The sequence below is a fragment of the Mustela nigripes genome, chromosome 7, assembly GCF_022355385.1.
Source record: "Mustela nigripes isolate SB6536 chromosome 7, MUSNIG.SB6536, whole genome shotgun sequence".
NCBI lineage: Eukaryota > Metazoa > Chordata > Mammalia > Carnivora > Mustelidae > Mustela > Mustela nigripes.
In genome coordinates, this window is record NC_081563.1 from 26,683,482 (window position 1) to 26,710,947 (window position 27,466).

At 47.5% G+C, this 27,466-nt stretch overlaps 1 protein-coding gene across 4 annotated transcripts in view; it reads right to left on the bottom strand.

Annotated features, from left to right (window-relative positions):
* The window catches only part of VIT (vitrin), a 103,102-nt gene that overhangs the window by 20,478 nt on the left and 55,158 nt on the right, over positions 1–27,466 (bottom strand). For 3 of the 4 annotated variants that reach the window (XM_059405425.1, XM_059405424.1, XM_059405422.1), the window contains exons 6-11: positions 22,744–22,821; positions 17,443–17,634; positions 12,500–12,556; positions 5,760–5,804; positions 4,221–4,283; positions 380–527 (exon numbers count right to left, since the gene is read on the bottom strand). In XM_059405425.1, coding sequence (XP_059261408.1) covers positions 380–527; positions 4,221–4,283; positions 5,760–5,804; positions 12,500–12,556; positions 17,443–17,634; positions 22,744–22,821 — 583 coding nt within the window. The remainder of the gene's footprint in view (positions 1–379; positions 528–4,220; positions 4,284–5,759; positions 5,805–12,499; positions 12,557–17,442; positions 17,635–22,743; positions 22,822–27,466) is intronic. The other variant, XM_059405426.1, reaches the window with a different exon arrangement.

A 27,466-nucleotide genomic window follows, 5' to 3' on the forward strand; every position in this document is an offset into this window, starting at 1 on the left:
CTTCCTTCCTTCCTTTCTTTTTTTTTTTTTTTTTTTTTTAAGATTTTTGTTTATTTATTTGACAGACAGAGATCATAAGTAGGCAGAGAGAGAGGAAGGGAAGCAGGCTCCCTGCGGAGCAGAGAGCCAGATGCGGGGCTCAGTCCCAGGACCCTGAGATCATGACCTGAGCTGAAGGCAGAGGCCTTAACCCACTGAGCCACCCAGGTGCCTCGAAGAGTCAGATTTCTTAAATGGCACTGCCTTGTTTCTATTTCTTTCATTTACATTTGTATTAAGGAAGAGAATGAATTTGGGCTGTAGGCTGTGTTGGTATTATTTGTGGCATAAGATTCAGCATGCAACATCCCTCGGTTTCTGGATTAAGAACGGCACTCACCCATACTGAACAACGCCCATCAGTGGACCGCCAGGGCCAATGTCAAGAGCTTGGGCAACATCAGCCAGGAACTGCTTTTGGATTCGGAATCGACGTTTGCCAATGCTTGAGCTCCCATCAATTAAAAACGACAAGTCAACTTTGCAGTCTGAGGAATGGAAAAGGGCTCTGTTACTCTGATGATCTCTCATTGCATTAACCCGGGCGCTCTCTTCTCTCTTCCCCCGTGAGAGCCCCCTGAGACTCCAGTGCAGAGAAAGTAAAAAGTAGTGGCAAGATGCAGAGTATATTCACTTATTTAAAATCATAGCAGATTTTCACCGGGCACTTGGGCTAGCACTTATTTCTATAACGGCTTTAGAATTCTCTGTATCAGCCACACCTAGAGCCTTCAGAAGACATGGCCTCCCGGTCAAGTGTGGGAGAGCTCTGAGGATGGTTTCCTCGGCTCAGACGCCATCAGTGCAGACCCTTCAATGTAGAATTCACCGAGACTGAGTCTCAGGAGCTCCTGGTCTCTTACCCTTATTTTAATTTTGTAGAATTATGTGTTGGCTTTTTATAAAGGTGTGAAAAGATCTGCAAGGCCAGTGCTGGGTCGAGGGGGTGGGTGGGGGGAGGGGTAGGCAGGAATGATAGAATGGTTGCCTCACTTCCCCGGGTGAGGCAACCATAGAATTACCCACATGTATCTACATATCTCAGGACTTGTCTGTAGCAGTCTTTGCATTTTTTCCTTGCTTTCAGTTGTGATAGAGACGAGGACAGTCCTTCTGGCTGGCATCTCTGGACCTCTGTGCGTACATGAAGGCTTTGAAGGAGGTGAGGGGCTAAAGCTCTTCTCAACCTTTCAAATGCTGCTGCAGTTGGTGGAAAGCCGCATAAACTAATAGTGTCTTCTTTGTGCTCGACTGATATTATATCATCTTAATATGAAAAAGCTGATTATCCAATATGATCAGTTCTTATTGGGAGGTATATATCCCTTTGATTGGTTAAAAAAAAGGGGGGGAGGTGAAATGAATTGTTGAACAACTGTCATGTGGGAGACAAATATATTTCAAAACAGAGTTCCATGGGAGGAAAAAAAGAGAGAAGGACAGTAAAGCTAGGAATTTCTGGGCTGGAGTACCCACGAGGACACGCGGGCTAGTGTTGTCCTTCATGCTTGGGTGTGCAGCTGCCTGGACAAACCAGGATCTCCCTAGGCTGCTGCAGGATCACCCACAAGGCCACTCTTAGGCTCTCTTCTCTCCAACGCATGTTGCATTGCTTCCATGTGACCAGGGTCATCCCGTTCCCCAGGAGGAGATCAGTAGGCAGGGAGGGATGTATGTATATATTAAACGAGAGCAAGAAACGGACATGAGTTGACCCCGTGTTATGCAGAATCTATGAGAGATATTTATGAAAGAGTGATACTACAGAATTGGCAGGTTAAGGAAAAAATGATATCTGAGAATTTGCTTCAATCATCATCTTGCACTGGCCCATGGCAATGAAAGCCAGAGGAGAAGTGGGCGATGACAGGGACCTCTCTGGGCCTGGCTGACTCTGCTCCATCTGGAATTAGTGCCGTGGCTTATTAGTGGATCTAGTAAACTCTTATTTCCTGTCTGCCTGGGCATTTAGTGCCTGCCAACTCTTCCTGTTCAGCTGGCTTCCCCTGTGCTTTGCTGCCCCAAAACTGCCTATGCCAAAGCATGATCCTTGAGATGAAGATTGGAAGAATCAAAGAAAAGCAAGAAGTGAGGCTTAAAGATACTGCAGAAGGCTGGGGAAAAGCAGAAGAGAAGCAGAACTGTTCTCAGCCTTGGATGTTGTACCCCTCGTGGGGCCTACCCCTTTTCTCCTGCGTCCGAGCTGGCAATGAGAATTATTGCCAGCAGGTGGCAGTGGTGCTCTTTGGGCCTTCCCCCTCACCGCGGCTGTGGTCTGCTAGAAATCAGGATTCCCAGGCTCTACCCAGACCTGCAGAATCAGATCCCCATTCTAACAAGATCTCCTGGTGAACTGTGTGCACATGAAAGTTTGAGAAGGGCTCCTGGACAGGGGTTTTTCTTCCAGCTGTCAGCAGATTAGTTCAGTATGCCTTTTAAAATGAAAACTTTTTTTTAAAAAAATAACTTAATTAGAATAAGGCCCAACGGTGATTATCTTTGTAAATAAATAAAGCACATGGATTTTGAGTCTCTGTTTTGCTTCTTCATAGACAATTTTTTTCTTATTTCTTACATCTTGAACCGTGCTCAGAGTTGAAGTGTTCATTTGATAGCTGGGTTTTAAGAAGTTGAGATGTTCTCTATTGGTTTGGCTCTCTTTACTCACTACCCTGATGGCTGACATTGGAATCACCTGTGCTCTCCATTTCCCAAGATGCTTTAATGATCATGGTTTCAGCTCTGCGAGTGCGCTCCCTGAGACCTAGTGGCCTCCTCGTACGGAGATGAAAACATGCCGATAGGAAGATGACATCAATGCTACAGGACAGAATTGAGTCACTAAACGTTCAGCATGACCAATTTATTCTTATCACAGAGGACAGAGGTTGGAGGACAAGGAATAAAAGGTAAGGTAGAGTACAGAAATCAATCTACCAATTTTCTTAATTGCTTTGTTTTTCTCCAACATGATATGATTTTATAGGTGAATGCTTTGTGCTGTCCAATGCGTTAGGCCAGTGTTTCTTAACCATGGACATATATGAGAGTTGCCTATGAAGCTTCAACAAAGAGGGATGCCCAGGAATCCCTCTGAGTTGTGCTTTTCAAGGTTTGATGTGCAAAGAAATCACTTGATTCAGTAGGTCTGAGAGAGAGAGAGATTTTGCATTCCTATCAAGCCCGCAGGTGATGATGATATAGTCAGTGCATACCCTGAGTAGCGAGACCTAGGGTGAGGCAGATTCAGTAGGTATGAACCAGGAACCAGGCATCTTGAGTTTTTTAAAACGTCTTCAGGTGATTCTCCTACATAGCTGGGTTGGGACTCCTAGCCCACGGGTGGCTGACCTGCCACGACAGTCTGAGGGAATCAATCTGTGGGGGACCTCCCCAGCCTGCGACCCTCAGCTGCCTCTGGGTTTTCCTCTTTTCGCCTGACCCTTCCTGGTATCTTCAGGTGCTTCTCCTCCACCTATTTAGTGCTGAAGTTCTCCAGGTGTAAGCCCTCTGGTTTCCCCAGGTCACCTTTCCTGTTTTCAAGACCTTGGTTTTGAATCCTAGCTCATCACCTTCCAACTCTGAATTCCCAGATGGGGTGCTCCTTCTCAAGTCGGCTATGGGTAGTCAACTGTCTACTAGACCGAAGGTCTTATGGGAGATGGAGGGCAGAAAAGCTCTCCCTGCTCCCACCAGCCTCACCCTACTGGTCCTCATGGCCCCGCCCATTAGCCCAGCCGCTCAAATCGTCTTCGTCAGTTTCCTCACTCACACCTCTTCTCCAACGCTCTAGATTCTTCCTTCTCAGTCTCCTGAATCTGCCTATTTCTCCCCATTTCCACCTCCAGCTCAGAGCTCTGTCTGCCCCCCTGTCCACTGGGGCCACTGACCCTGCCGGCAAGCGGGTCTCTTCCTGTACCCCCTCCTTTGTCTCCCCTTCCCCCCCCCCCCCCCCCCCGTTGCCATGGTGTTGTTGAAAAAAAAATCCGATCCTCTCCACCTCGTGCACACAGTTTAAATCCTCCATAAGCTTCCCTTTCCCCTTAGAACCAAGTGGCAGGAGAGAGGAGATGAATAGATCCAGGGTGGGGGAGAAGCGGGTTCGGGTGGGAGTGAGTGCCGGGAGAGGGAGGAACTCGGATGTCACAGCCACTATGGTTTTCAGTCGTCAGTTCACTTACTTGGATCTCCCTGGGATACTGGCTCCAAAGACTGTGTGCTTAATTCTTCTTTTGGAACAAATCCTGGAAAGAACAGTAAAACTTTTGGTGACTTACAAGAACAGGAAGCATCTGGCCTTACCCCAGGGATGGGGACATCATGGATATTCACACCCAGTTTGGGGTTGCGGGGAGGCTTGGCTTAAGGCTGACTGTACTCTTCTCCACACTGCCCCCCACTTCAGAGGTAAGAACGAATTACTGACAGCCTACTAAGGACACGGGACTCTCCTGGGTGCTCAGGGAGTTTGAAGTCACAAGACCTAGGTCTGCTCCCTACTGCCTGTTAACTGAGTCTATCTGAGCCTTAGTTTCCTTATCTGCAAGAAGGAAGCACTTGGCCAGTGTAAATTATCCCTCTGTAAAATTCTGAAGATCTTAAGGTCAGGGCATGTGTCTTGCTCATCTTGGAAACTTTCACTGTTGCCTATCATGTGTGGGTCCTTGGTCAACATTTGGTGGTTGAGTCAATGAACCAAGATAGGAGAGACACATGGAAATCTAATGGGGGGTAGATATAGACTGAGAGGGGACCTAAGATCCGTAGGAACGCAAACAAATAAGAGGGTCCAGAGAGTAACCCCTCCCCTCCACAGCCTGAGATTAGAGGTAAAGCTGCAAAAGGGTTTTGTGCTTTGAGAATATGTGTGTGTGTGATTTCAGGCTCGGGAGTTTTCTCTAGAGCCATTTACATGGGAGCCAAGTTTACACATGTATCATTTAAGGGATCGAAGACAATCAGTGCGAATCTTCTCAGGCTCTGGAAGGCCAGTGCATTTCTCAGGCAGCACCAGAAGTTGGTCAGTTGGTCTCCCTGTTTTCGGGAGGCCCAAGAGTGCCCTCCCAGAGGCTCTGGCAGAGGAGGAAGGTGCTGGGGGCCCCGCTCGCTCTTGGCTGTGGTGAGCTTTCTCTAGGCTTGTTAGTTTTTCCAATTTGCCGAGCACATGATTTCATCTTTCCATGAAAGGTCAGTCTGCTCATCCCACTTCCTCGCATCATTTTAAAGATTCGCTTTGGGTGTCTAACGGCATTTCTCAGCCAGGAGCCTCTCAGGGGAACGGTCCGAGGCTCCACGTTGGAGGGAGAAGGGAAGAAACGAGAGGCCCGCGTCCTTCCTCCACCCCATCTCTCCCTCCCAGTAAAATCTGCCCTCAGACCGAGAGCTGGGTTTGCTGTGGGGAGTCTGGAACACTTAATTCAGTGAACAGCAAACAACACTCATTCACACGGAGGGAAAGCTGAACACCCGTCTGCAAAGAGGGGGAACTAGGGAGTCACAGTATGCTTCGAGATGGAGTGAGACTTGGAGCCTCATTTGGGGTTGAGGAACTCCCTCACTCCCGTTGTAGAGCTTAGTCTTCATGTTTCTCATTTCCCTTTTGTTACCCAAGGGACAACACTGGCCTCTGCGCCACCCGCTGGCTTGTCAGGCTCTCCTAATTCTGGCATCCTAGGTGTCTCCCGTCTAGTCAGGGCCAGGAGGTTGGGCTGTATAATTACCTGCATCTAAAAGGACCGATCCAGGTTGCCACAAGTCCATTTCCCCTGATTTTCAAAATTAAAAAGAAGCAAACTTGTTATTTAGGTGAAACCAGCAGAAGCTCTCAAATGAACTTCCAGGATGATAACATTTTACAGTTGTGGCAGAAAGTTCAGTAAAAGAACGTGGCACCAGGCTTTAGGATGAGGCTACCTAAAACCTTAAGGATTCTTCTCTCAGAAAGCTCTAAAAACCAAAGAGAGAAACATCTTTGCCTTTTCTTTCACTGTGCACCAAGAATCATGGAAAATAGAAATCCCGGGATTTGAGGGGACCAAAAACTCATCCAATCGAAACCAATCCCACCCAGCATGCTTCTACAACACCCCTGCCAAGTGCTTGGATGGCTGGTGCTTGAATACCTCCAGGGACAGGGAGCTCATTACACACTTCTGGGACCACTGAGATTGTTAGAAAATGTTTCCTGTATCGATCTGAAATCTTAATGCATCCCACCATCCATCTTCATGAAGCACCCACTATGAGCCCTAAGTCATTTTAGGTATATCTGACTACCCATCTGTTTATGTTCTCTTCCTTAGAACTATACAGAACGAATCTAGGCCACTGCTGAGGTCAGGCGGTCCCCTCATTTCCTGAGTCTCTGCTTGTCACCGCGTGCTGCCAGCAGAAGACAGCAAAGTGGTGCCTGGCCTTTCTCTCTGCAGTAAAATGTTGTATGCCCCCCACTCTAAGCTGGTCCTGAAAAAGGGGAAGGGGTGGTTGGGAAGGGGGGGGGATTCTTATCCCACAGTCCCTGATGGCTGTAGGGGAGTCATGGCCAGGAGGGGCTCAGAGGCAGCACAAACGTGGGCTGAAGCCTCAGAAGGATAGCAAGAAAAGCTGTTTCTCTCCCTTTGTCCCTTCTCTGCCCACCTGCCCAGCTCGGACAGCTGACAGCTGAGGGCCTGATGAGCCCGTCAGCGTGGCTGCATCTTGCGATGATGAACAACTCAAAAGAAGTGGTGTTTTTCTTCGTACGATGATGGGAGGCTATTCTGAAAGGCAATCTGTGTTCGTGCACATTCTGATTCAATGGTGAGAATGGAGTTTAATTTGGCTCAGCCACTAACCAGGTGTATGACCTTAGACAAGTCACAGACCCTCTGTGAACCTTGACTTCTTGCTGAAGAGCATTCGCAGGTTGGGTGAGATGATCTCGAAGTTCAGATTTATGATTTATAGGTTTTAAACCTTCTGTTTTTTTTAGACTTATTTCTCTATCGCCATCTGCTGGCAAGACACACCCTTCCCTTAAAAAAAAAAAAAAGAAAGAAAGAAAGAAAAGAAAAGAAAAAACAACCCCAAAACCAGTGCAGGTAGCATCTCTGCTTTTGCCCAAGGCTCTGGGCCCCCTTGAGGCTACAGAGAATTACAAAGCTGGGCATACTTCAGCAGGAGAGAAACAGTTTCCTGACAGCAAGGATCTCTTAAGCTCTCGCTCCTGTCCTGGGTTCTGGTCCTTCTGCTGGTGCCGTTTATATTTGTTGGGGACAAGTATGAACTGAATCGCTTTCCTCCAAACCCCGAGGGCTGACAAACATTTGGACAGCTGAGACCTGGTGATTTTGGACTTGGTGGTAATGGCAGGTCAGTCTGCGGGGACACTTCCATCCTGGCGCCGAGGAGGAACCCGGGGATGGGAGGGTGAAAGGCAGGAGAAGGCCCACCCCGTGTCCACCAAACCCCAGCCGGGAACCCCGGGGGACTCCCTGCCTTCTCCCACCGTACGTTCTCTCCTGTGCAAAGCTGAGGTCCTAACCACTCGTCCTGACCTGCCTGCCACGGAGGGAAATGTATACACAATCACCCCCAAAAGGGGAAGGCAGTCTTGGAACACAAGGACTCATTTTTGTGGCCGTACTTGCTCGGTCATCTCCTCGATACCCTCCGTGTCTGAGGGAGACGCTGGCCCCGAAGGATTCCCACAGAAAAAAGGTAGAACCATGAACGCTCACTAAGAGTGCGCCCCTTGTCAGGTTCTGACCAAGCACGTCACAACGGTAAGTCCCCATAACCCGGAACGCTGGTTGACAACCATGACCCCATTTTAGAGGTGAGGAGACCCCTGCAGAGGGAGGAGGGAGCTGAGCTGGCAGGCCTGGCTCCACAGACTGCACATAACCCCCACCTGTTTATCACTCCCCCGAGTCTTGGGCCCTGGAACATCTCCGGGGGAAATGGGTGAGGCCCTGAAGGGACCCCACCCCGTAACTCGCCCTACATGGGGCACGCGAGATCCCTGCTCGGAGACCCTGGTCAGGATCCTGGCTCTGGATCCAGCTTCTCTTCCCTGCCCACCTGGGAGCCCCCAGCACAGGACCCAAGTGGGAGCAATGACCCAGGGTCCCCAGAGATTCCCCCAGAGTGTGGGGGTGAGGAGGTGGCCGTCAGACAGGCAGCAGGCCTCCAGGGCTGCTGGCACCTGGGCTCCTCCTTCCCCACATCCAGGCTTCCTGACTAGAGCCACACGCTTCCCTCCAACGGCTCTCTCTGGCTGAGGAGAAACAGTGGGCACAGAGAGCAGCTGGCTGTGGGCCTCCCCCTGCGGCACCCCCTGCCCTGGCACGGGGCTCTCCGAGGGGCCCAGGACAGGCTGAGGTTCCCAGGGAGCCGTCGTCCCCATGAAACATCTGCCGTCCTAGGTTTCCACAAGAGTTCCACTCCCAGCTCCATGTGGGATATTGGTTTGGGACCTGGTAGCCTTTTTCTCATGCAAAAGACACGAGGTTGGGTTTCCAGGCCAGGGAAGCATATTTGATCAAACATGGTAGCATGAAACAGAATGGTTCTGAGGAGAAGTCACTGAGTTCTAACTGAAATCTTCAGGGGTACCCCTCCCTCCCCGGGGGTGGGAGCAGGAGCAGCCATGCCCAGGCAGTGGCCCCCATGCCCACTCAGAGGGCCTGGAAGGAGGGGTAGCATCCGGCATTGGGGCCTAGAGATGGCAGTGGCCTTGCTGATAACTCTGGGGGGCTAGAGGATGGGATCCTCTACCTGTAGAGGCAAAGTTCCCACAGCACAATTCTAGAATCTGAAAACAGCTGATTCATCTCTGTAGTTCTAACCCAAGGCACAGTGTCTGACATAGAGCATGCTCGATACACGGTATTCTATAAACTGAAGAGTAGCTCCTCTGCGGTGGGTGGGGGTGGCGAAAATGGGGGATGTGGGAAGTTACCTCAGTGGGCATCAGTGGGCAGAAGGCATGGCGGGAGGGGGTTTTAAGCCTGGTGTCCCGTGGAGCAGAGGATGAAGTGCTGAGGTCAATGACAACCTCGCTGGGTCCGTATATAGCTGCTCGTGTCTGGTAATGGGTTGCCCTAAACACAGATGAGGTATTTAGTGGGGCTCATGCGATTTGGTTCCATGTGGTGTATTTTTATCAGTGACAAGAACAGAGGCAGGTGGCATGTTCATCAATTTTGTGGATGACAGAGAAGTTGGAAGGATAGTTAATACACTAAACGACAGAATTAAGATTCAGGAAGATTGCAAGAGATGAAACTAAAAGAGAATTTCATAGCGATAAGTGTGATATTCTAAGTTGGGTTCAAAAAAAACTCAATGGTGCAGAGACGGGATGGGTGTGATCTGCTTCCCTAGAAGTGTAAGAGAAGAAGTCCTGGTGCTTGAGTTATAGCCAGTTCAGGAGGAGATGAACTGATGGGCTGCCAGCACTTCTTCCAAATATAACTGGGGATGTTTTCATGGAGGAGCAATATTTAGGCTGAGAGAGGCAGTTCCTGGGCACACAACCCTCATGGGCTTGCGTTCTGCTCTGGGTGTCCTGCTCTGAGTCACTCATGGACCAAAGTGTAGCTAAGGGGTGTACCGTGGTCACAGAAGGACCTGTGGGAGGAACTGGAGAAATTTATCCTAGGAAAGATGGCACCTAAAGGTGGACATGAAGGCTCCTTTTGTATATTTAAAGGCTCTCAAGTTCATGCTCTTTAAAACGACTGAAGATCCCAAAGGGCTGTTGTTTATGAGGGTCATATCTATTATTCTTATATTAAAAATTGAAATGATGCATTCTCTCATCTGAAACAGAGTATTAACTATTTCCCCACTTCACAATAGAGCTATTTTGTTTTAACAAACTTTTTATGAGAAACAGCTGCTTTTTAAAACAATTCAGTGAGAAGAGTGACAACTTTCTTCAATGTCTGGCATAAGAAAAGATGGCCCAAATCTGTTATCTGTTCCTCCATCTATGTGTTATGTTGTTTTGGTTCACGTACACAAAGAAAATTTGGCCTCATACAGTTGTGTAGTAGGAGAAGGGAGAACCTTATAAAATCCCTGGAAGTAGGGTCCTTGGACCACACTTTGAGAAGCTCCAGTTCAGAAAAATTAGGATCTGTGGGGCTGAGTCCTAGAAAGTTCTGTCAACAGTGAGGGGGCTGGGAATCCCCTAATGGCTCACTCAAAGTTCTCTGACCTGGGGCAGAAGCCTCTGTCTGGCATGCCCCCAAGGGATTCATTTCTTTGGTGGGGAATGGTTGCAGAGGCACCTTATGCAATTCTTCCCAATCCCAGGTTTCCATGATTTTCTAGCCAAAGAAGTGGGTGACTTGCCTGATAGGCATGATTGTCTCTGAGGAAAGAGCCGGCAGAAGGGCATCTAAGAACCCTAAGCGTTCTGACCTGCCTTTACTCACGGTGTGCGAGTGGCTTGCGTCCACCTGCAGGAGCCCCAAGGAGGCTGGGCACCCCCTAATGAGGTCTGGGCGCCCGTGGGCTAGGAGGGGCTCTTGAGGCCAGGGCTCTCCGGGAGTGGGTGGGAGGCTCAGAGCAGTGTCGGGGATGACGACGGAGGGAGAGGAGCCACAGAAGTGAGTAGGATTTGAGGGTGTAAAGGGAGCTGGGAGCATCTGTGAGGCTCGAGGAGATCGAGCATAATCGCTGGGAGCGTGAAGGAGAACAGAAAAGAAACAGGCTCAGAGGTAGAGGACCCGAGGTGGTAAGTTTAGAGAAAAGGAGTGGGGTCAAACCCTGAGAGTAACCTGGGGTTGTTGGCAGTAAAAAGTCAGAGCTGGAGGTCAGGTAATGTGCCTTGTTGCACCGACCTCCGGGACCACATCTGATTTGCAGTGGTGCCTCTGGGTATTTGAGCTCCATCCCCGAGGCTGGTCCTGGGCTGTGCCCAGCTGGGGACCTCTCAAACCGACCCAGCCCAGGGCCACTACTGGGTGTCCAGACGGCCAGACACTTTTCTCTCTGAAGCATTCAGAACAGACAGGCAAAGAAACATTTTCTAGGGGTTAGAAACACCTTGGCCTGCCCCCAAACCCTGGGGACGTGGAGATGAGCTGCGGAGGCTAGCGTCCAGTGTGTGGGGAGAAGGGTTTTTGCCAGCGTGATGGAGCAGGGATGGTAAGCAGCCAGCAGCTTCCCCAGCTTGACCTGTGCTCCGGCAGGGTTCTGGAAAACATCTTGGGGAGAATCCCGAGTTTGGATATCTGAGGGGATGACACGGCACCAGCTGACTCACATGTCACCGGCAAACAGCTCTCTTCCCTTCCTTTGCCCCGGTTCCGCTTCTCCTTGGAGGTCAGTCGAGCTGTTTGTGGTTGGCTCTCTCTTTGGGGGTTGTGGCGGAGGCAGAGCTCCTAGCCTCGGGGACAGGAGGAGGGAGTGCCCCAAGCTTGGCTGCCTGAGGGGTCCCACGGGCCTGTTGAAGACTAAGATGGCCCCGGAGCCCTTGGCTTGTCCAGCGATCTGATTCTTCAAACCCTTTGTCCAGGACAACAGCGTGTCCTTTGGCAAAGGTACAATGGTGCAGCTAGCTCCTCGATGCGAGTCCTGTCTGGGGGCCCCTGGGGAGCCCCTGCTCTGATCCAGTATCAAAGCCAAACAGAACCGACATTCTCCATTCTCCGAATCTTTTAACATGTGGGGGACAGACTAGTATCCCCTGGCAAGAAGAAGGCTTGACCTCTTTTCCTCAGGAGGTCCTGCCCTCCCCAGCCCCACCCCGCGCCCCCTTCCCCTCCCATGGCAGTGCCTTGTGGCTGCAAACGGTATGGTGTCCTCCTATCAAGTGTATCCACTTGTGGCCCAAGCCCTGAGCAGAGTTTGTAGAAAGCATCCAGCCTTGCTCGACTTTTCCTTTCTAATCTCTGCAGGCCTCATGGGCATTGCAGAGAAGAGAGCTTGCCTCATCCCTCTGCAATCCCAGTGTTTGGGCCAAACCTTTAAGGGATGCACCGAGAAGTGAAGAAAGGAGAGTTGGGAGTGCCATAATTCACAGAGTTCCTGGAGGCCAGAGAACGCGTTTCTATTCCCCGTATCAGAGAAGTACCCAAGCAAAGTCGGCCCTGCCCTTTCCTAGACAATGCTAAAAAAGGTTCTCTTTCTTTTACCCTAGTTCCTCAAGCACAAACCCCAGAGAGTATCATTTTTCAGCTTTATAAGAGCCTAGTTACTGAATCCTTAGGAATTTCGATCACAACCGCCACAAAATTGCCTCCAGGGAATGGCAACTGGTGAAAGCCTTGCTTATTTAATGGCTCCCTGGCTTTCCTTTCAAGTTTCCTTACAAGTGGGGCCCTTGAGCAGCATCTTCTGTTGGGATCACCGGTTTAAGGCTCTCTGTCCAAATCTAAATCAAATGGCCAGGTATCTGGGAAGGCAAACCCGACAGACACACTCTAGACTTCCGTTAGGAGCTGGACAGGTGAGTTCAGGTTCTTACCTGGATTGGCGCGAGGGCTGTGGTGGCCGCTTGCGTAGGAGCTGGTGGACCAGAGATCTGTAAAAACATGGCACTGGTCAGAGCATGAATTTAATCTGCTCTCATTCTTTCCATGATCCAACCTAGCAAGACGTTACCAACCAAGGTCAGAACAAAGGTAAAGCTTTGTCCTTGGGTGGTCTGAACCTGCCCCAAGGAGGCCTTGAAATGGAAAAAAAGAGGGGGGTGAGGTGGGGATTTAACTCAAAATACGGACTGAAAATCCTACGTAATCATAACCCCTGTATTTCACAATTGCCAAAGTATCTTTTCTAAAGGGCCATATTTTTTTACACTTCATTATTCTTACAATAATTCTCCTCACCTGTGACACTCCTGAGGCGGCTAAAGTAATCCTTCAGTATCAATGTCACTTAACGTTCCACAATTTGCTTAAATGGCATTAACATGGTACTGATGCAAATAGCATTAGCTTTCAGTCATTTTAAAGATACACAATGGGTTATCCTTAATTACTTTGTGAGAAAAATCAAATACACTTTAGCATTCATTATTTATCAAGCAAGGTTTTAAAAGAGAAGATGGGGAGGGGGGTTTGTAAAGAGAGATGCAAAGTCTGTTTTGGGGGGACAAGGAAACCATGTGAAAATGAGCTGAGGGAAAGAACCAAATTTCACAGAAGGGAAGAGACAGAAGGTCATGGAACACTATCAGTTCCTCAGAAAACAGAATCTATCCACAGTCAATGTTTCACTCCCTTCGACTTTGTTCCAATTATTTGAATACAAACTCAAAATAGCACTGTTTTCTCTCTAATTGTAACAGGAACAGGTGCTCACTGTAAAAACACACACCATGTGCAGTAAGAACTCACCTGCACTTCCTCTGTCCCGCAGTTACTTGTCCACAACCATGGCAGAGAGTGTCGTATCCTTTTCTCTATGCCCACATTCTCACGTACAACACACAAGTACCAAAATGAGGTCGGTACCCGTGCTGTTTTGTAGCCCCCTTCTTTGACTTAACAATCTGTCACAGGCCAGTCTCAGGTCAGTAAATGCACATATTCACCAAAATGTTAATGGCTGGGTGGTAATTGCTTTAACCCTTCTGATGGTGGACATTTAAACCGCTTATCTTTATTTTTTATTAGGAACAACATCTGTGATCAGGCTCCTCACTCTCAGATGATAATTACCTGAGGATACACTCCCATAAGTGCAAATTCTGGGTCGTTTTTCCACACTCTAGACCAAACCATGTATTGTCAGTTTCTCATGTGAATCGGCGAAAAATGACATGTTGTTGCTCAATTTGCCTTGATTCGATTCCTGGCGAAGTTGAACAACTTTTGTTACGTTTATTGGTCGCTTATAGTTCTTCTGTTCTGGCCTAACTGGTCATGACGTTCCCGCATTTTTCTATGGGAAGGTTCCTCTTTTTCTTAGTATTTGTAATATTGGATTCTAAGGGAAAAGTTCTCCAGATACCTTCAATAAGATAAACTTTCAGAGAGGAGACAGAAGTTGGTGAGAAGGGAAGTCTCATGCGGAGGGACTGGGGAGTTGGGAGATGCTGGTCCCCTTCCTCCTCCCTAGAAAGGGAAACGCCCGCAGCCGTGAGCATGCCGTGCCATTAGGGGGCGCTCTGCTCCCCTCCGTCATCCGCCCCTTCTCTGTGGACGGAGGAAATCAGTTAGGTCTCCTGAGGCAACTGTGGCCCTTCTTGAAAGGAAACGGACTAGGAAAACAACGCCTAGCAAAGCCACCCCACCCTTGGAAGCCTGTGGTAGATTCAGCTGACCTTGCAGCCGGCCTTTTCCAGAGCCCTTTCTTCAGCATGTTTGTGGATCTGCTTCTACACGCTGCCCGCTCTGGCCCTGGGATGTGGCTCTGCAGCCACCTGGCTCTTGGGCATGCCTGTGTAGTTCTTGGTATCTTCCATGATGAACAGAACAGCCTCGCTCCTGTCCCTCTGAGAGGTCTCTGTTGCTCTAGCTCTTGGCTCCCTTACCCCCAGCCTTGACTTGGTCCTTGCTATCTTGTTCGGTTGGCCCATGCTTGGGTCATCCTCCATGTTCTTCCGCCTGTATCTGCCCCTCCTTCTGGACTGGGAGAGCCCCTGTCTTTTCCGGCTATGAAGTTTCCACTTTCCCCTAGACTCTCTACAAGTTCCTATGTTCTGTGAGAACGACAGTTCCTTACCACATTGTGGAGCAAAGAGGACTCACAGACCCCCCAGGGCAGATTGTTCCTGTTCTGGCTACACACTTCTAGGAGCCAAGAGCTGAAGTGACCCTTTGCAGGGATCTTGGAAGGATGTGTTCATAGGTGTAGCCCAAGATCCCAGAACAGTGCCTGACACATTGTAGGCACTCAATAAATATTTGTTGACTGAATAAATAAATTGGGTTTTACTTGGCCACCCCTCCACAACCAACTTCTAGAACCTTTGACTCCAGGCACACATAAAAAGAGAGGGAAAAGCCCTTAATAAATGCAGTAACAAAAACTCACTTGTGTATCAGCAGTAGAAGAGTTGCTCTGTTAGAACTGGCAGAACATTCTCAATTTCTTTGAAGAAGAAAAGGGATTATCTGTGTACTAAATATTATTTAAAATAGTTGGGCTAAAATATCAGAGCAAATATCTATAGCCATACATTAAGGTAGGCATTCATCAAAGTAGACGGGCAACAACCTGGGGCTGGGGAGGGATTAGTTCACGGGCACAGGGCTTCTTTTTGGGGTGGCAAAAATGTTCTAGAGTCAGTCATGGTGATGGTTGCACAACTTTGTGATTACTAAGAACCACTGAGTCGTGCACTTGAAATGGGTGAATTATATGCTATGTGGAAAGTATCTCAATTAACTGTTATTAACAAAAAGACACAGGCATTCAAACACCCATTTTCAGTTCTTTTCGTTCCTACACAAAATCCTTTGAACAGGCAATATAATTTTTTCTTGCCCTCTATCCCTTTCTTCCTCCCCAGTTTGGCCCCTTTCTTGGCAGCGAGGGTGGATGCGGGCCGGAACGCTCATTCTGAGTGTTTGCCTGGCAGTCTGTGGGGCGGCCCGGGCGCGGGTGCTGGACGAGGTTGGGCAGGGAGGCCGATGGGCTGGGGAGGCTGCCGGCCAACGGCCCTGTGCCCCGGCCAGGAATAATGAGGCTGTGCCAGGTTGGGAGCCACAACCTAAGGTGGCTGAGGTTTCTACAAGCACAGGCCCAACGTGTTCCAGGATGTCCAGGCTCCCAGGGTAGCCAAATAAATATGCCACGTGTTTAATTATATGTGTTATGTAAGACTCAACCTCCTCCAAGGAGGCCCCATGAGCAAACAACTTAGTCAAGTACGCCGAAGTCTTTGAAAGAATCAAGGGCTTCAAAAGTCGAGGGCCTGAAGTTCAGAAAGAGGAAAACTCCTGGCTGTGGGACTCCCTCGCCCAACATCCTTCCTTCCTTCCTTCCTATGTGTCCTGCTGGCGGGCACGGTAAGCCTGTGCTCCAGTCGGCAGCGGTTACACAGCAACAGGATGGGGGGGCAGGTCCTATGTATTCCGGACAGTATTTTTATTTGGGGACTTTATATCATAGCTTCTTCCATGGGTCGTTCATTGAATGGCCTGATAATACTCCTCGACTAGTAGAGTTCTTAGGAACACTGACTAAAAGGGTGCGTGGTGTGCGGGCCCCGGGAAGCCTGGACTGACCTGTAGGCCATTGTTGTTGTTCCTCATCACAGTGGGAGTTGATTGTGCTTAACACCCCCGCTTCTGAGATGGCCTCATCCGCACCCGGGGTGCCGAGGATGGCAGGGGCACCTCCTGCAGGCCAGTTCCAAGAGAACCAGACTCCCGTTGTTTTTCAGCTGTGTGAGCTGGGCCGGCTGAGACCCACACCCCAGGCTCCTCATCAGGACAAGGGACTAGTCAAAGCAGAAGTCATCCATTCACTGCAGAGGGCTGGTCCGAGAATTTCCTAGGAGAGTGTTTGTAAGGTGCTTCAAGGAATGTCTAGCGCCTTGCAAGTGCTGATACTATTTGTTAGAGAAAAGGATAAAATGATGGCTGGGCTCTGACACGGGAAGGGGAAGGGCCATGCTGTGTGGCAGAAATGTCTGGAAGCTGGAGAAGACACTGAACAGAATAAGACCCAGGTCCTTCCTCCTGGAAGGAAAAAATGGCCCCAGGAGGGAAATATTTAGAAAAGCCTGCTGAGACAAAAGTTGTCACTCCTGTTGTGGAATTTTCCAGACTCTTGCCAGAGTTGCTTAGAAGTGAGAGGGGTGCTGATTAGCTTAGGGGGGCTGGCAGAGAAGCCTGTGTTAAAAACTAGAGAGGGGGGTCCTCAGATGAACCCTTAAGGTCCTGTTTGATGTAATACCAAGATTAATTTCATAAAATAGACTATGGTAAAACCTAAAACTTGATTTAAGAGATGGGTGCATAAAAAATGATCAGGAAAGGAATAAAAATGTAGCTATCTGGTTTTCCCTATAGCAGTTGTTTAGTTTTGTTTGCTTCTAATGTTTGAAGACTTCTGGGAATATACAGTGTGTCACTTAAAACCCAACAGTATTTCCACTGAACCCTACTATTCCTTCAGCTGGACTTTTGGAGAAATGAGGATTTTGCAAAAGGAAACTGTTGTGTAATATCCTACCTTCCACAGTCTGACAATAGCAATCCCACTGTCAAATCTGTCTTCAGCCCCTTTGACATGGTCTGCTTAGCTCATAGCATGTCCTGAATTAGCATGAGGCTCAAGTCTACCCCTGAGTCTGGAAGGACACATCCACATACTCCTGGCCCAGGTCTCAGCATGACCCCTCACCCAGCTCAAAAGGTGGGAGATGGGCACTCCACACAAGCATTCAGACAGAGCCCTGACTCCGAAAGCCTACTTTGCTAGCACAGGACAACACACAGTCTACCTACTGACCCAACTCCCAGCTCCTGTGGCCCACGGGCTGTGGTCCGAGGCTGCTGGTGGTTGAACCTGTGGATGGGGATGGCTTTGGCAGGCTCGTAGCGGTGGCTTCGGTGGCCGTGGCTCCCGTAACCTGCATCGGGGTAACTGGCTGTGCAGTTGTTCCTGGGACTGGTGGCTTTTGGTAGGCTTTAGTGGCCTCACCTGTAAAAAAGATGAAATGACATTGGGGCCTACAAAATCATGGTAGGCTCTTGAGGACAGAAACAAAATAAACGTCTATGGAATGCTAGCTTTGAGCAAAGATCTGTGCTGGCCACTGAGGAGGATAAAATCCACCTTTCTGAAAAGAATGTACAACCTGGTCTGAGCAATAAGCCAATTGCTAAACACTAAATAACACTAAACACTAAATAACAATAAATTATTTAAGCAATGGTTAAATACTATAACAACACAGAGAGGGTAGAACTCGATTAACTGCCAGATTAATTTGCCAGATGCCGGAAGCAATGGTTCATGAACTTTCTTTCTCTTTCTTCCTTTCTCCCATTCCCCCTTTCTTCCTTCCCTCCTTCCTTCCTCTCGCTCTCTCTCTCACTCTCTCTCTGTCTTCTGCTGTGTCAGTTAGCACTGACCCAGGGATGGAAGGAATTTTTGGGGTTTCCGCTATGACTAACTCTTAGAGAATACATTCTAGATGCTCTAGCTTGGATTGGTTCAAGACTAGTCAACTAACTCCTCTGGGCCCCAGATTTCTCAACTGTAAAGTGGGATAACAGAAATAACTAGATGGTAAAGATCATCTAGATTCTACTTTTAAATTATGCTCTTCATTCACATGTAATGATTCAGGTTGTTTCTATATTAGTATTCCGGGTGCCTTGACAGTTTCTCTGAAGCTTCAGGGCAAGGGGACAAGGGGCTACCCAGTGGCCATTGGCTATTGAATTGACAACCATGGGTCTGTGCCAGGAGGACACAAAAAATGGCCGGCAAACCAAAAGTGCCCCAGGGCTGAGAGGGAACAATAGCCACCAGTTCCATGGGTCTCCTGAGCCCCACGGCAGGGACACCAGCTTCTACACTGGTGCAGCTGTAATAGCTTCCTAGGGCTGCTGTCCTAGGAAATCGCCACATATTCAGGGGCTGAAAACAACAGTAATTTATTCTCTCAGAGTTCTGGAGGCCAGAAGTCGGCAATCAGTCTCACGGGGCTGAACTCCCTTGGGAGGCTCGAGGGCAGAATCTACTCTCTGCCTCTTCCATCGTCTGGTGGCTGCTGGCTTTCCTTGGTCGTTGCCACCAAGCTTCCTCCAGCTTCACAGCTGACATCGTCAGGTGTCTCTCTGCTCCATCTTCGTATGACCTTCTTCTCCACGTGTATCAAGTCTCCCTCTGCCCCCACTACCACCCCAGATGATTCAGGATAACTTCCCCATTTAAGTCTTAACTTAGTCCCATCCACAAAGCCCCCCTCCCTCTTCCTGTTTGTGTTTTGCCAGATACAGAAGAAGGCACAGATTCCAGGGACGAGGCCAGGGGTGTCTTTGGTGGGGGACATTTTTCAGCTTACCCACAACATCCTAGCTAGCTTTTAACTCTGCTTGGGGCTAATGCCTCTCTGGTGCACAGAACAGAGCCAAGAGGCTCGCATGTGAGATGAGAAGGTGCTACACCCTTCCTGTGAACCCTCCAACTTCCCCTTTGACATATACAACATGCCGGAAATGGTGTTGCCCCATGGCCGTGGCCCAGCCATGCGGACAGACGTCTGAAGGGGCATGTAGACCCATGACCCAGAGCTAACATCTGCGCGCTTGTCACCCTGCTGCCGTTGCCTTCTGTGGGAGTCACAGCAGTGACTCGGGAGAGCAGGTCGGCCAAAGGTGCCCTGGGCACGGGTTGGAGTTTGGCCCTTCAGTCTGCTCTTGTAGGCACCGGGCCATCGGGGCAGGAGACAGATCTCTCATTCACCCTGTTGTTGCTAACAGTGGGTCACCTTTAAATCTGCCTGTAGACTGTGCCAGACAAATTGCTAAAGAGCTGGCAGAGGCCTTGGGGGGTCAGCCAGGCTTCACGCCATCCTGGGGCAAAACCACTTTTGTGATTTATGACATTCCCATGACTCCAAAGGAATTGAGTGTTCATAACAAGTCCTAGGGAAGTTTCTCATTTCTCCAAAATAGTCTTCTCCCTCACCCTCCGGTAAACGCTACGAAGCATCAGTGCCTTGGCAGGGGGACGCAGGCCCGGATTGGACCTGCTGTATACAGGGAAAGCCATTTCATAGAATGACTTGTACATTTGATGAAATAGGCTAAAATTATTAATTTGGAAAGAAATATAAAAAGCCTACAGTACATTTTACTTGCAAATTATTAATAAAACCACAATTAAATTAAAAATAAAACTTCTAATAATAATGAATATTTTTGCCACCTGACACTTATTAGATACTGAAACTATGAATTTGTTTTCCTCATACCATTGGATAACTCTGAGATTTCTATATACCTCAGTCTTCCTTTGCAAATACAGATTGCCGGAGAGCAGATTAAATATCCCAAGGGCAGCCATTTGTGTTACCTGCTTAAAACACAGATACTTTCAAGCGCGTCATCAATTCAACCAAAAGGGCCATTTCTCGTTTTCCATGGTCTTCCATGGGCTGTTGTTTCTGCCTACTCTCCTGCATGCAATGGAACTGTCTTTTAGACAAAGACAGAGAAAGAGCTCTACTCCAATTGCTCTACTCCCAATTCCTTCCTGAACATAAGGCCGGTGTGACCCAAAGTGAAGTCCTCATAGCACCTGGTTCCTTTTGAGGAATTTGAAATGAAACCAGTAAAATAGTTTCTCCATATAATCTCAGATACATGGAAGTTTCATGGAGATCTTTTCAAAGAGTTTCATGGGAACACATGTCAAAATTTCCTGTAGGCACTAAACATATTACTCTTTGGATGAGGTTATGAAATTTTTTTTTAAGATTTTATTTATTTATTTGAGAGAAAGAGAGTGAAAGAGAGTATGAGCAGGGGCAGAGGCAGAGGGAGAAGCAGACTCCCCACTGAGCAGGGAGCCCAATGTGGGGGCTCAATCCCAGGACCCTGGGATCATGACCTGAACCAAAGGCAGACGCTTAACCATCTGAGCCACTCAGGCACCCCAAGGTCATGAAGAATTGTAGATGACTACCTTCTCAGCAGCAGGAGGAGGTCCTCAGAGTTCCCTACACTTGATTCATTATTAGGCCATGAAGAAGGTGTTAAAATGCAGACCCTAGGGCCCTAATCACATAGATTTTATTTCATGCATGGTAGGTATCCAATCAATGGCAGTAGTTGACATTTATTATCATCTTATGTCACACGCCCCCTTCCCCCAATGGAAAACAGCTCTTGCAGTAAGTGTCAGATGTGAGACACCACGAGAAAGACACCGAAGCCAGTTTGGCAGCAATGCCTGGAGGTCGGAGTGATGGAGAGGATTTAGCTCTTCCAGCCACTCACTCACTACGGGCTGCAGGATTATACACAAGGGCAGGAAATCTAATATTCACTGAGCATCTACTATGTGCCCGACACTGGAACAGTCTCTTTTATATAAGACTGTACATTTGATATTAATCACAATCCTGGAAGCCAATCCAAGAATTCCCATTTTTAAGGTTAGGAATATGTTTTCCAAAAGGTCAAGAAATGTACATAAGGTCTCACAGAAATTTGGTAGCCGAGCCAGGATTTGGACCCACATTTGTTTGATTCCAAATTCCACATTTTTCCTCTAAAGGGGAACAAAGTGGAAGGCAAGTCACAAATAACCTCAAGATTCCTGAATGTGGTTCCCATCAGAGGATGGCCCACGATGCCTCTACAGTTCTGGTGGCAACAGTGTTATTCTCAAGATAGGGGCAAGAGGTGGCCTTGGTGGGGACAAGCTGTGAGGGCAGGAGGTTCTTAGGAAGTCAGATACATTATCATAAACTTCAGCTTGATTTTCCTCCAGGGGGAGGGGCTGGGGCAATGACCAAGGGGAACCAGGAGAGGGTTCTCCTCCGCCACTCCAGCCCAGCAACCTCTAATAAAGATTTACTTCCATGTAGCACCAGCAGTGTGCCTTCTCAGGGTTGGTGAGCTTCTACAAACCAACGTTTCCCTGTTTTTATTTAGCTCAGGGTAGCCTGAGACTCTAGCCAAGTCACAGCTGCCTGTTGGTGTTGCTAACTGCCTGGGGAAACAGTATTTAAATCTTAGAAAAGTCCATCTTCAGCAGGAGCAGCACCAGGCAAATCAAGATGCTTTTGGTTTTTATCGTTTTAAGGTGTTTCTATTTTTTTCAGTGAGAGATTTCCCTGTGGAAGAAGGTTATTATGCCTTGAGGGATCATCCTGACCTGATTTACCTGTTAACTCACAGGCCTGGAGGGATTAGGAAGCCTTGTGTAGGGGCATGCCAAGACTGGTGGAACCCATGGACAGCCCTCACATCCTCATCTTGTCTGCCTCCCCCACTTTCTATAGGAATTTTATCATTTGGGTAGCCACAAGGGGGTCACCATTTTACAGTTCTCACTGGAATTTTTTTATTTGAATAGGTGAAAACTTACTCTTTAATGTAACTATAATTTTAAGGAGCGGTTCCTCTAGAAGCTGGGCGAGACCCCAAGTATCCCTTTTATGTGTATGTTAGAAAGGGACATTTATCCATTCTGTGTGGGAAACCAAAATGCCCCCAAAGACACAGTAATGCGTAGCTCAGTTCCTGCTTTTACACAGAAACCTAGGAAAAGGCATTTTCCTGGCCTGAGATCCACCTGTACTCTGTGGTTCACAGGAAGCTGGGTCAGCACGACCTCATAAACAGTGTATCTTTGGCTTGGATTATTTCCATGAGTCGCTTTCCACGAACACATATACCACATCACCCCCTTTGCTTTCCTTCATTTCATACCTAAGCAGAGACAGCCTTTCCCCTTTCAGCTGTCAGGGGACTTTTCTAGACAGAATGTCCTGCCATCTTCTAACGCAACAATATGGTACAATCGAAGGCTACAGTCATTCTGAATGCAAATGACACAAACATAGAAATGATCTTGGAGTTGCAAAAACAAAACCCCAAAACTAAAGCATTACCCTTCAGCCTAGCCTTCTCATCCCCTTGATTTCTGTGCCTGTGCTTTTGGCATCTGTTGAAATATTGCTGGAGTCAGTGGAGCTTGACCCGTTCCGATGTTAATTTCTACACTACCTCCTAAAACATGTGTTTACAAACTTGGAAGCTTTAGATGACATCACACATGAACACTTGCCTGTTTTGGCAGCCGGGCTTTTCGCTGATGAATATGTAAGAGCCGATGGGTAGGTTACACCCTTTTGGGGTTTACCTTCTGCAAGAAAGAAAAAAAAAATGAAAAAAAAAAAAAAAAAAGATTTCTTTCTAGAGCCAGAGGGTTTAGAAGGTTCTGTTCTGGTAAGTTGACTCCTTCCTTCCTATTTATCTCTCTGGAGTTCAATAAATCCATCAGTCTCCCCCCAGGTGAATTGTTGATTACAATAAGAAAGTCAAGCGATGTTTTGTTTTCCTGTAGAGCCTGTGTTTTATTAATATTGGAAAGGAAGCAATAAAATCTCCATGACTCAGAGTTCCCATTAGTAACCCTTATTCTGCTCATGAAGATGTGACATGGAAGCTAAGGTTTCCATACATGTGGTGTCGAATGTTTAATTAGGTCAGTAGATGAATGTAAAAACACTCCCCCTGCCTCCTCCTGGAAGCTCCAGAGCTCTGGTCACAGGCTAGCTCTGCACAATGGCTCTCTCTCCCTTTCATGGACCCTGTGGGATCCATCTGAATTCCATGGCACTAGAGAAACCTGAAAGTAGGTTTCAAATAAACATTTGTTACCCACCTAGGGAAAGAGAGTTTAGAGGCCAGGCGATGAGAAGGAATGTTAATATGTATCAGGAAAACAAAGGAGGCATAAAAAAGAAAAAACGATCAGAAGATCGGGGCTGGGTGAGGAGGTACCAAGCCTGACAGAACTGAAAATTCCCCAAGAAGGCTGCCGCCCACAAAGCCTCCCTCCGTCAGGAAGTGATGCCTGACATCCCACTGCAGGAGTTTTGCTTCACAGTGGGATGGCAAGTGTCACTTGCAATACAGAAGCCTCCCCCACCCCCCCACCCCCCCACCCCTCCACCCCGGGGCCTCCCTCCTACCCTCCCCACCAGCCCCAGAAGGCAGGGGATCAGTCTCAATTGGTAAGTGTCCAATTGGCGCCTAGAGCAGTGTCTGCAAGGTAGGAGATCCTCAGTAAGGATTTATTCAGAGAAGGAAGACCTTAATGCTTAGATCTCTGTCCCAACTCAGAGGGGTCTCACCTGTCATCTAATATTTACATCTGATAATGAAAGAATTTTACCTTGCAACCTAAGGAAGTAGTTTTATAGGATGGGCTTGGGGTGATGGTGAGGAGTGGGGTGATGGAGACCCAGAGGGGTAGGACAGAATCTAGAACACGATGTTGCCGAAAGCCCTATTGACACAAGGGATTGTAGAGTCTTGAAGCAGATGGGATGACAGGGGCTCAGAAGGGGCCTGGAATTGGGAAGAAGAGCCTCAAAGTTTCTGTTTCTATTTGCCATTAATTAACTGCCTCAATCCTGGAGACTCTCATTCTTCTCATTTGGGAAATACAGACAATGATATGGACCGATTTTCTCCATTAAGTTATGAGGATCTAATGAAAAAAAAAAAAGTTCTACTCTTTGGGAACTATATGTTACCAGAGAGACGGGAAGACTCTCTGCTGGCGCGGCCTATGAATATCACTCACAGTGGCGATGAGGCAAAATGTTTGGGCTTATGGAGTTATTTCATCTCATTAAAGTTCCACGGGAACAGAGCGTGGCATTTCCAGGTCCCCTGCCCTTGTCTGGGCCTCCTCCAAATAACAGTGATTGGGGTTATTTTGGACCCAAGGAGGGCCCCAGGGCTGTGGGACCCACTCGATCAACAGAGCACACAGCGGAGATGTGGTCTCCCTCTGTTTACTCTTTTCGCATCTGAAATCCTCTGCTGTCTGCTTCTATTCAAGAGGAAAAGGAACATGAGCTCAGTTTTCTGAAATAAGGATCAAGGGAAAAAAAAAATGGCTCTCTGACCTTGCCTCTCTGACCTTGCCTATCCCTGGACTGTCAAAAGATTGCGCTGACCAGAAATGCACATCCCAGCTCCTGCTCCCAACCCCGCCTGCCAAAGCGAATTAACTGAAGCAGCACAGTGATGTGTGAAAATTAGAAATAAAAACCTAGAGAGAGGTCACAGAGGCACCTGAGCCCTCTGAGGAGGACTCAGACCCAGTCCAGATAAACCCGAGCCTCCGGAGAGTGGGGACAAGTCTTGGCTGCCGGCCAGTCAGGGCCCTTCCCCCACAATGTGCTCTCCCCGCTCACGCACTCGGAAGAGGCACTGCAGAAGCACACACGCGTTTGTTATAATTGGCAAGAAGTGTTTTGGTTAAATGTCACTAGGTGAAATGAGGGGACGCAGAAGTTGACATTTATAGGGAATAATCTCAGCAGACTGATTTTCATTTACAAAACCCCAAACGTCGCTACTCTCTTGGAGTTAATTTTTCCTTTTACACTTCTGTTGGGATTCTTGAATTGCTGCCTATGCACCTAAGATTGAAACATTCTTACTTAGCCAGGAGTTACTGGTAAACACCTATGTAGAGATTCTGTTTCTTTCTAGACCTGACACATTTGGATTCTAGATAATTCTAGATACTAGCATTTTCATACGGCCTCTATTCTGCATTCTCACCATGCTATGCCGGATCACTTTCCACTAAGACGTAGAAACCCATTTAATTTGAACCGTGGGGGTGCAGAATTCTGCAGGCAGGAGGAAACCAGGATGGCTCGAGTTGTGAGGAATCCTAAAAGGTCTGTTTGTAGTTCTATTAAGACTCTGATCCATAGAGGACAGTAGGAGCTGGGGCTTGGGACACATAAAGGTACCAGAAAATGTCCAAAACTAGAAGACCTACTATGTTATGAAATGTTTCTCCCTTCCTTGCCACCGTTGGTCCTTGCATCGGTGCTTCCTAAGGAGAGTCGCACTGGTCCTAATCTTGTCAAGATGCCAGGAGGCTTTGTTAGAATCTATTTAAAATCATGTGAAGCCTTTTTGGAGAAAATGGGAGATTAAAGGCCCAGAGTAAGGAAAACACAAGATGATGACAACACTGTGTTGTGCTCAAACAGCATAAGGACATGTCAAGAAAAACAAAAACAAACAAAATTCAAAATGCCTGAAGGGCTCTCACTGGTCAAACTTGGAAAATTTGAGTGCCAAAAAGAATAATGATGATAATGGATTATAATATATTTTCAAAAACAATCCATGAGTCCATAGTGGTACTTAAAAAAATAGGTGTGGAGAGGGGGAAATACCCCTTTTCTTTTTATAAGAATACATGCTAATAAATGTGGAAGGAATAATAGAATTAGAATAATTATAATTTTTCAATATCTAGTGCTGCTGTAAGGATCACTAATAGATGTTAAAATCATTAGGTGAATTTGTTGGGGAAGTAGCACCCTACGGATTACTTATTAATTACAACGTATCTTTCCCATGGAGAGATACTGTAAAGTAGCCAAGCAGTCAAGTGCAGCCTGTCCAACAACCAGACACACTAACATTATTGTGCCTTCTGAGCTGGCCACAGTCACACAGCACAACAGAGATGCTAGGATGCTACCTGTGTAGTAACCCTGGAAAATATTTAACCTGAATCCAATCATGAGGAGATAGTTGGAGTTGTCTGTGGTCCAGACTGTGAGGCACAGCGCTGGACAACTGGCTGGGACTTCTAGAATGTCATTGCCATTCATGACCAAAAAAGGTAGTACAGTAGTAGCTAGTTCTAGATGAAAAGGGAGTCAACAGAGGCGACAACTAAATGCAGTGGATGATTTTTATTAGACTGTGGAAAAGGAAGGAAGGAAGGAAGTGAGGAAAGAAGGAAGGCAGGAGAGAGAAGGGGCAGGAGTAAGAGGAAGAACTTTCCATGAAGACCATTTTAGGATAGCTGACACAACTGATTAAGAACTATTTGTTAGATAATGTTATTGTATCAATGTTAATTTTTTAGGTGTGGTATTGGTATTGTGGTTATTTAGGAAAATGTCCTTGTTTGTACCAGGTGCATGCTGAAGTACTGAGGGAAAAGTATCATGATGCCCGCAGCTTATTTTCACACGGATTAGAACAAAATAAAATAAACCATAGGTCGACAGATAAAGCAAATGTTGCTAGGTGAAGGGAATCTGGGTATTCATTATAGTAGTCCTTCAATTTTTCTTTCAATTAAAATTCAAGACAAAAGGTTAGGTTGGGAGAATTTCACAAAAATAGGCAAGGGCAGGTTACGATTATACAGAGATACTCGGTTACCTTTGCATGGTGAAATCGCACTAGTCATTAGCTCACTGACATCACCTCGTTGGAAGAGGGAAGAAAAGAATGAAAATGATTATCTACAAAAATCCTAAGGAGCTAGAGAGCAAGAACTGACTAGTGAAACAATTAATTAAACAAAAAAAAATCTCAAAATAGTAGTTCGGTTCTCGAAGAGCCTATATCCCTATCCATTGACCAGAAATATCAAGGAATGAGGATCCAGACATGAGACACACTTGGCCTAATGAAAGGCGGAGTTAAAAAAAGCCCAAGTTAGGGCGCCTGGGTGGCTCAGTGGGTTAAGCCCCTGCCTTCGGCTCAGGTCATGATCTCAGAGTCCTGGGATCGAGTCCCGCATCGGGCTCTCTGCTCGGCGGAGAGCCTGCTTCCCTCTCTCTCTCTCTTCCTGCCTCTCCATCTACTTGTGATTTCTCTCTGTCAAATAAATAAATAAAATCTTTAAAAAAAAAAAAAAGCCCAAGTTATTAAATGGAATTCACTTCATTAAAAGTTTGACTGGATTTAGGGATGGCTGCAGCGTGTTTAAAACGAGCAAGGGG